At 36.2% G+C, this 10,082-nt stretch overlaps 1 protein-coding gene across 5 annotated transcripts in view; it reads left to right on the top strand.

Annotated features, from left to right (window-relative positions):
• Positions 1–205: 205 nt before the first annotated feature.
• LOC135770913 (NXPE family member 3-like) overlaps positions 206–10,082 on the top strand; it is a 37,595-nt gene continuing 27,718 nt past the window's right edge. For 2 of the 5 annotated variants that reach the window (XM_065280834.2, XM_073815598.1), the window contains exon 1: positions 6,050–6,850. Coding sequence is in view for 1 of the 5 variants with exons in the window: in XM_065280837.2 (XP_065136909.1) it covers positions 271–289 (19 nt within the window). In the remaining 4 variants the exon portion in view is untranslated. Of the gene's footprint in view, positions 290–6,049; positions 6,851–7,347; positions 7,432–10,082 lie in introns of those variants that run through there. The other 3 variants (XM_065280835.2, XM_065280837.2, XM_065280836.2) reach the window with 3 other exon arrangements.

The following is a 10,082-nucleotide window of genomic DNA, read 5'->3' as shown; positions in this document are numbered from 1 at the left end:
GATAGTGCTGTATTCAGAGATGGGCAGTATTTTTGATACATGTATTTCAAATAAGTATTTCAAATACAAAATAGTATTTTGTCATTTGTATTTGATAGGGTTGATAAAAATGCCTTCGTATTTTTTGTATCAAAATACTTTAGTGTTTTGTATTTTTAAAATACAGTAAAATACTTCTACATCATGACATCATAAAAATGCGGCCTTTGATTGGTGCCTACAGAGAAGTTTGCCCAGCCAGCCCCATACCAGAAAATTGATCCATACAGTATGAAAGGTGGTGGTCAAGGTAAGAAACGTGCAGGCTGCCAGCTTTTCATTTTTTTTTTTTTTTTTTTTGCATAATTTGCTATAATTTTTAACAGTTCATGTTAAGTTTTGGCATTTGTTTTAGTAGCCTAGGCTAAATAGTTTAGCGTGCTACTTTCAGGCTATGTTGGTTGTGCATGAAAAACATAAAGCGCTTCAGTGCTGTACAACAACAACTGGGATTTAGGTTTTTGGGACTTTTCAGTGTTGCTAATGCAAAGTAGGCCTTCGTTACCGGTTGCATTTGTCAGATTTTTACATGACTCAGAGTCAATAATGGTGAAGCAATAGATCAAATAGTCCAACTGATGGAAGGTTTGCGAAGAAATTACATGCTCCCTCGAATTTTTTAGGATTTTCAAAATACAGAAATACAGTAGTTTATTTTGACACATGTTGTGGCTGCTGTATTTTTATTTTATTTTGATATACTTAAAGGTATTCGGTATTTTATTTTAAAATACATTTTGATGTATCTTTGCGCAACCCTGGCTGTATCGCTAATGCTAAAACCTCACCCATGACTTATTCCACGATGTAGCACAGCCTCTCATATATTATTGCTTACATGAAAAAACGTACAGTTATTTGAACATGGATGTCGTCATCAATGGGAAGCATGTCAAGTGTGAAGATTCTGTATTTGACTGCAGAAATTATAAATAGAATAAAAATAGGAAATAATACAGAGAACTACAGTAGGATCGAGTCTTCCAGAAATCTGATTCTTAAAGTACAGCTGCATACTCGTTGCTTTTGTTGCTCCATGGAGCTGCACAATAACAATCTCCTCCAATTCCAGATGGATTATATTTGGAGCAGCAACAAGGCCTCTGGTGTATAAGCACATAACATAGAAGCACTGATGCCGATTGGAAGGAGAGATAAAAATATGCAACCCATGCAGTACATTAATATAAGCAAACAATGTTATAAGCAAATTTCAAAATGTAAACTGCTGTCCAATCCATAATTCTACTTACGTGGGTCTCTGCACATCCACTACAAGAAAAACAAAAAAACAGTAACCAGTGTTGATATGACATGAATATATCGATTTATGTCGATATGTATCTATACACCCTTTTTTAGTTAATAAACATTGACACATTTTGTGGGCGAAGTTTAGGTGGAGACAGAAAGACCACTGACCGATTGGTGTGAATACACCCTTGTTATAATAATACTTTACAATAGGTTGTATTTGAAAAAGGTTGTATTTGTAATGCCATTTCATGCATTCTGACTTATTTACACTGTTAAAGAAAGAAACCTTTGTCAGGGTTCATACAAGTTTCTGAAAGTTTTTTCGACTACTAAATCTGTTACATCACAAATAGTCGAGGTACAGTACAGTGGAAGTCCTTGTATGGACACTTCTCACCAAAAAGCGCCAATCAGACAAGAGAGCAAGAGGGCCGCCCATCAACGTCTGAACTCGCACCGCCCACAGTACGCCTCCAGAAGCTCGGATGTTTTTGTAAAGAAGCGGTACATACATGAAGTAACAATAAGCAATATAGTTTTTCATCCTTTATTAATTTTTGTCAATATTTGTTAATGGCAATACAGTAATTGACACATTTTCTTTTAGTTCCCACATTACTCAACAACAAAAAAAAAGAAAATAAAACTAAAGAAACTGGAAATTAAGCTTGGATTTTACTTTTTTTGTTTTTATTTAATATGAGGAAAAACTGCTACTTTTTCTTGCCTGTGATTAATTATGGGGATGCGGATGTATGGTATCAATCTTCTCTTCTTTCCTCTCTGCATGGTGATTATCATGGTGGATTAAGATTTATATCTGACTGTAAGCTGTATAATTGCACTTTGTATAATATGGTTAGTTGGCCTTCTTTATCCATCAGTAGAAAATGCATTTGAATTCAATCATTTATAAATCCATTTAAGGGTTTTTGCCTTCATATTTTAGTTGTTTAACCTAGTGGAAACATGTTGGGCAATATTCTATGGAAACATGTTGGGCAATATTCTATGGAAACATGTTGGGCAATATTCTGATCTCATGATAGTTTTACTTGCTCTGTGCCATTTGCTAGAGCCAATCTGGGAAAAAAGGCCTTCTTGTATGCAACTCCCTCTAACTGGAACTTTCTTTAGTCAAGACTGGAATTATAAAATCTGCCCTTGGATCAGGATTCAGTAATTAGTATATGATGCAACATGACTCTATGATGTGTAAAGGTTTTTAAGTGCCTTTGGTGTGTTGAAACTGTTGTTTTGTCTATTTGTGCTTGAAACTCTTTGTTCCGCTGCTTATCTTGGCCAGGGCACTTCTGTAAAAGAGATTTTAATCTCAGTCTTCCTGGATAAATAAATATTCATGTTAGTTCATGGTACATTAAATAATGCTAACAGATGCAACTTTTGATTTTAAAAGTATATTAGTAAATGCTGAAATAAACATGAACTAAGATTAATACATGCTGTAGAAGTATTGTTCTTTGTTAGTTCATGTTAGCTTATGGATTTACTAATGTTAACAAATACAACCTTATTGTAAAGGCTTTTTTATAAACAGTGATTGGACGAAATCCATGATATTTGCATTGCTTGTGTAGCAGCCTCTATTGCTGATTTGTGTAGACAGTTTCATCAGACGCACACGCGTTGTCACGATTACATGTCTGGACAAAAGTTAACTTCCGGTCTCTGTCTGTGTAATGGTCTGGCTAGTGGCTAAACTGAACTCTGGAACAAATACCTTGTAGAAAATAATAAATGTTTTGGTTTCCTAAAGAGAAGAGGTGACGGCGATTATGGATCACCACTATTTGAAGGCAGGTTTGACAGACGATCTGTTGTTAAAGGTGGTGTGTGTACATTTTTGTGGCATTTAGTGGTGAGATTGTGAATTGCAACAACAGCTCACCCATCAATTATAAAACGCGGTAGCCACCACAGGACAAACATGTCATCCTCTGAGACAATGTAGGAATGAAATGCACTCTGTAGAGCAGTTTGTCCGTTTAGGGCAGGGGTGTCCAATCCTGCTCCTGGAGGGCCGGTGTCTCTGCAGAGTTTTGTTTCAACAATAATCAAACACACCTGATCCAGCTAATCAAGGTCTTACTAGGCATACTAGAAACTTTCAGGCAGGTGTGTTGAGAAAAGTTTCAGCTAAACTCTGTAGGACATCAACCTTTCAGGATCGAGTTTGGACACCCGTGGTTTAGGGCTACTGTAGAAACATGGCAACGACTTCCATATAAGGGGACGGCGGTGTATGAAGATAAAAATATCTCAAGGTAATAAAAACAATACAGTTCATCATGTAAGGTGTTTTTACACAATTGAGAATATAGTTACTGTATGTATATTACATTGCATTTCTATCAAGAGATCCTTTTAAAATATAAACAATGAACTTTTAACATTGTATACATTATATAGTACACATTATACACAGTAACTTACGGTGACAAGAAGAAGTATGTGAACCCCTAGAAATAAACTGGTTTTCTAAAGCGATTTGCCATAAAATGTGATCTGATCCTTGTATAGGTAGGTCACAACAATAGACAAACACAATGTGTATAAGCTGACAAAACACAAATAATTCTTGTTTCTTTGTGTCTCCAGTGATGGAGGAAAATGTATGTGAACCCTTGGATTTAAAAGCTTGTTGAACTTCCTTTGGCAGCAATTACTTCAAGCAAGCGTTTTCAGTAGCTTTGAATCAGGCCAGAACATTGTTTCAAAGAAATTGTTGCCCATTCCCCTTTACAAAACCGGTCTAACTCAGACACATTTGTAGGATATCTGGTGTGAACCGCTCTCTTGAGGTCATTCCACAGCATATATGAGGTTAAGGACTAGACCACTCCAAATGGCGCATTTTGTTTTTCTCTGTGGTGGATTTACTTCGATGCTCAAGGTCATTGTCCTGCTGCATCAACCAACTTCTACTGAGCCCCAACTGGCAGACAACCACCCTGACATGATCCGCTAGGATAGTTTGTTTAACTTGGGAATTCATTTTCCACTCGATGATGGCAAGTGATCCAGGCCCTGAGACAGCAAAGCATGCCCAAATCATGATTTTGTGAAATGGCTACACTCACCGTACATTTACAAAAGTCCACATGAAGTGCGCCATTTGTGACAGGGCCAATGTTGCCCGTCAGTGTGAACTCCTCCCTTCCGTCGTCTGATTGGTCTGATTGATCTTTCGCAAGGACTTCTTGGTTGGTAAAGTGCGCAAAGCCTGCTGCAGTGTGGGCTTCGACGGAGACCGCATCAAGGGGGTAAAGGGGGTGCTAATGAGCACACTTTGAAGTGTAAAAATGACAGACGGGACACCCTACGGACTCGTAGACTAAGCGATCACGTGCAATTTAAGTCCACAAAACCGAAAGTCCACATGAAGTGCGGCATTTGGGACAGGGCCGACGTTGGAAGAAGTTGAACATTTCTCAATTTTTTAGCACCACCGCGTGCGTCAACCAATCAGATCACCTTATGCAAATAACCTAGTGATTACATCATTAGTATTCTACTTCTTAATATCTTCACTTATTGGTAATAAATAATTTTCTCAATATGCGCTATTGGATCATGGAATCACATACAATGTGGTTTATTTTTGTCACGATATCATATTGGTTTGTGTTTTCATCATGTGTTTTCGTTGTATTCATCCTCATGTTCATTTAATCATCATTTTGTTAATTATTCAATCTCAGTTCTCATTTTCTTTTATTGTCTTTACCTGTGTCTTAGATAATTATCCGTCTTATGCCCTGCCTGTCTTCAGTCCCTTGTCTGATCTGATCGTACCGTGTTCAGCCACGTTTGTTATTTACCGTTGTGTCAGTGTGGATTCCCTGCCCTTTTTCTTGTTTAATATTTAAAGGGTTTTTTGTATCTACCTTCCTCGTCCTCCTTCATCCTCACGACACCTCAGCCGTTTTCCCTTACGAAAATTAATCATGTTTAAAAGTGTAGTTTTTTTTTTGTGTATTTATTACTATTAGCAAAACCATATTTTTTAACTGTAGTAAAACCATGGTTAATTTTCTTAAGGATTATACTTTACAATCTGTATATTTTATACCCTTTCCCTCCCTTATAAAATTAACCATGTTTTATTGTGGTAAAAGTGTAGTAACCATGTTTTTTTTTGGTGTATTGATTACTATCAGCAAAATCCATGGTTTTACTACACCAACCATGGTTTAACTGTGGTTTTTGAAAACCATGGTTGTCATAACCATGGTAATTTTGTGGTTACCATGGTTTTACTACAGTAACAATGTTTTTTTGGTTTTAACTGTATTAAAACCATGGTTCATTTTCGTAAGGGCTAACCTTACCCCACCTATAACCTCAAAGGAAACTTTCTCATAGGCATTTTTAAAATTACAATTTGCTATGTTTATTAAGTTATTTGGTTTGCGAGGACACAGAGAACATCTTTATGACGTTAAAGGGCGTAAATGCAGGGGGACAGGTTCCCCCCTATCTGAGGGTTGTCCCCCCATCTGAGGGTTGCCCCCCCCAAAAGAAATAACATGTAACTATGCGTATTAGCACAAATATAAAGATATAGTATAAATAATTGTGTAAGTACAGTAAAATAATACAACTGCAAACGGAGAGAATTTGTTTTTTAAGTTTTTAAACATTGAATGCCCCCTCTCTTGCCTCACAGTGGTTTGGTCCACAGGATGCGTTCTAAACGGATATATTTCCCCTCAGAAGGGCACTTAAGGGAACGCCACATTAACAGTAGGACCGGGTGAAGAGAAAATTGCGTTGTTTTTCATTAATCTGTTCGCAAAGTGTATTTTAATCGGCCACAGTAAGACTATAAGACACAACTTCGCAACTTCATCTAAAATGTATTCATCAAGAATTTTGATCGTCCAAGAAAATATGGCATATGGAGGATCTCTTTCGATAGGAGTTCACCCAGACATAAGTTCGGTGAGAGACAAAGTTTTTAGTAGTTACAGTGAAACTCCAGTTTGTAGACAGTCAGTTTTACTCACTTTAAACCTCGGATAAAGTGATTATTTTCTCTTTAATAGATATAATGCCGAGTCTTTAATAAATTAGTTATGACAAAAAAAATGTCGACGAGTCCGCTATATAGATTATTATAAGACTAGCTAACATTACGTTTAAAGTTAAGTTCAAGTTTAATTTGTTGACTGTAAACGGCTTCAAAAAACTGCAATAAATTAATAGTTAAAGAAGAAGGCTTTCCTCTGTGTACACATATCCTTAAAAGTACAATTCTAGTTGTATTATTAGTGTCCCACCGACAATACTGCTCTTGAGAAATTTTACGTTGTACCCCTCTACTCTCAGATACAATTTACGCCCATACATGTCCTCGTATTGATAATATACAACAATAAATGCTACAACCACATATCCGCCTGGTCAATAAAGTTTTATTGTAAAGCACAGCTATGACAGCTGTATGAAAAAAATTATGTGGACGTTTCTCAAACGGAAAGCTGCATCTTCCGGAGGTCGCATTTGCAGTCTCCACGCGTCATTAAGCCAGGTATTTGAATATGTAGTGTATATAAATAGCCTTACCGGTAACACTTAAAAATAACGGTCCAATAGTTACAAGTAATGCAGAACAAATGGTTAGTGCTGCATTAACACTATCACTACTGCCCAGCAAACATTGCAAGGTGGGGCCCATGTGGGCTTATGTGGCCCTATATGGGTTTGTCCATGGGTTCCACTATGGCCCCACCTGGGTTGCCCACATGAATTTGATATAGAAACTGAGTGGGGCTTATGTGGGGCCCAGGTGGGTTTTTAATGGGTACTGGACTGGTCCCCTATAATGTGATAATTATACTTTTAATGCTTAATTTAAATTTACTTAAATAATATATTTGTTTAAAATTGAAAACCGACAAAAGCAACATAATTTCAGTTCGGTAAATATCAGTTTTCAGCATAAATATTCAACAGTTCATTCATCTATAACATCACAAAACATGAAGGAGTCTTAATTCTGATCATCAATTAATCTTTACTCAACAGTTTTATTAAGAACTTCCAAAGTATCCACAGCCAGACTCATTAAATGTCCTTGCACGTTTGCTTTGATTCATCGCTGTGCAGTCAGTGAGTATTACATTTTCTAAAAACACAACTCAGAAAATAAATTACAAGTGTAACATTATAAATATCACAATTAAATGTAAAAATAATGCATTTTTATTTAAAATGTTTTATACTGATCAAATCATATCTTTTATATTATTTGGTCTTTGTTTAAAAGTGACAATCAACCAAAAGTTATTATTTCAAGATTTTAAATGTATAAAGATGTATTTCAAGCATAAAATAATTTTGCCCACATAGGTGCCATGAGGGCCCCACATTATTATCCCACATGGGCAAACCTATATGGGGCCCACATAGGGAAACCCACATGGGATCCACATATATTGCCCATGTGAAGCCCATGCCCACATGTAACCCATGCTGCCCAGATGGGACCCATGTGGGGCCCACATATCAATGTTGGCTGGGTGGTAACTAATATAAAAGAGCGAATAACTAATCAGTAGGTATAGCATACTAATGTTTGGGTTAAGTAACAATTAGTTAATTATTACTTATTTAATAGTCATTATTAACTATAACATGTTGAATAAATGAAGAGCTCTTTTCCGCTTTGTTCAGTTTTCAAAAAAAGTAACTTTTATTTACCTAGACCCATACATTTTGTGAATATTCAATTTATTCTGTTAAAATAGTTTTTTCTTTTTGCTCAGTCTGAACATGTTGAATTATGATTATTAAATCAAACAACAATATTGTTGATTATAAATTCAAAGTAATTTTTTTAAAACGCTATAAATCCATCATTTTTTTCCATAAACTTATGTTTTTTCTTTAAAAAACAAAAACAAACAAAAATGAGAAAACATGCAACATATACTCAGGGACTCTTCATACTATAAATGAATAAGTAAATTATTCAGATTGTGATATACATTGGAGCCAGTATGAAATAAACAGTATTACACATAACTAACTTGCTATTACTTCCTCCACCATTTCAGTTTTAGCAGGGCGTTAGGAACCTCTTTTGCTTAATATATTTCACATCTCTCTCTCTCTCTCTCTCTCTCTCTCTCTCTCTCGACCACACACAGTTTGTATTAACCTCACACGCACACACAGCGAGCTCCCCTCGATCTGCTCTCAATGACATACCATGTAACAACGCGCTCATAATGTCCAATCCAAAAAGTACAACTTTACAGACATCCCTGCATTGTTCACTAGCCACATTTTGTACTTTTGCACTACACACAATTTACAATAGCGCCTTATCATTGTCAATGTATCAAACGCCAGTCTGTCTATCAGCAGGCTATCAAACTATTCAGTACTTTTCATGTTACGTTAGCAGGCTTCTTCGCAGGAAAAAAACTTTATAGCGAAGGAGAAACGTACAAAACGGTATTAAACGAGCCAGTTCTGCTGCAGAAAAGCACTATATAAATTTAATGAATTATTATTATTATTACATTAAAACATTAGGATAGGTGAAGAAAAGTAACTGATCCACCATTGCAAACACAGTTTAGTACAAACAACAAGACAACAAAGAACAGGAATCAAACATTATGGTAACAAACATGCTCCACAGCTTTCTGTTCTTGAAAGAAGTAAAAGTTAAAGAGTAACTAAACCCTAAACCAACTTTTTTAAGTTAATGATCTGTAAAAATGATGCTTTGTTAGTGCTGTTCATTGATTTTAGTAAATTTTTTGACATTTGGATATAAAGTGTTTCAATACTGCAATATATGGTGTAAAAACGTCTGAGTGCTGCCCTCTTCAGGTTGAACGGTGGCTACTGCCGTTGAATTTTCCTATTGGATGTTGGGTCCAAAAAATGACTCGTGACGTAAGCAGGTTCAAGCTTACCACGCCCTTGTTACAATCTCACCACACACTTGGTACAAGCTAAGGTCGTCCCCTCTATCTCCGTTGGGATCTGCCCATTTTTCTTGCATTTTTCAAATATTGCCAGTGGGTGGAGTGAGGCTCTGACCAGGGGTTAAGTTACGCTTTAAAGAAGAAAAACGATAGTGTGTGTGCAAATGCTGTTTATTTCCTTTGTATAATTGTTTATAGTGGAATGTCCTGTCAAAATTTTTTCACGAGCATGCGCTGTTGTACGCGCACTGTACACGCACTGTACACGCGATCTCAAATTTTGGGCTGCACGCGGACGGACCCTCCTGATGACGAAAATGACGTAATGCGGACGGCGCGCATACGCGGACGTCCCTAGTATACTTTCGGCTTAACGTTGCTCTAACGTTACCGTAACATTAGAAAAACGTTAAACTAACCTAAAAATAACTTTCCCCTAACGTTATTGTAACGTTTGTAAAAGCGTTAAACTAACCTAAAACTAACATTCTCTTAATGTGATTATAACGTTAGGGGAACATTACACTAACCTAAAAATATTTCTATTTACGCAAAGAAAACTTTCCTGGCTAACCAAAAACAAACCTTATAAAAATAACGTTATGGGAACCAAAAACTAATGTTAGAGGAACGTTTTTAGAACCAAAAACTAACGTTAGGAAAACATTTTGGGAATCAAAAATTGTTAGCTGGGTAATAAGTTACAATGTTTTCACTTTAAAATAGTGGTTAAAATTTTAAGTAATTTCTTAAGATTTATGCCTTAAGTCCTGAGTAATTACTAATACGTTACAATGATTTTCACTTTAAAATTATGGT

The sequence above is a fragment of the Paramisgurnus dabryanus genome, chromosome 8 (genome assembly GCF_030506205.2).
Source record: "Paramisgurnus dabryanus chromosome 8, PD_genome_1.1, whole genome shotgun sequence".
In the NCBI taxonomy this organism is placed as follows: domain Eukaryota; kingdom Metazoa; phylum Chordata; class Actinopteri; order Cypriniformes; family Cobitidae; genus Paramisgurnus; species Paramisgurnus dabryanus.
Note: the sequence above shows the minus strand (reverse complement) of the source record. Positions and strands in the feature narration are given on the sequence as shown.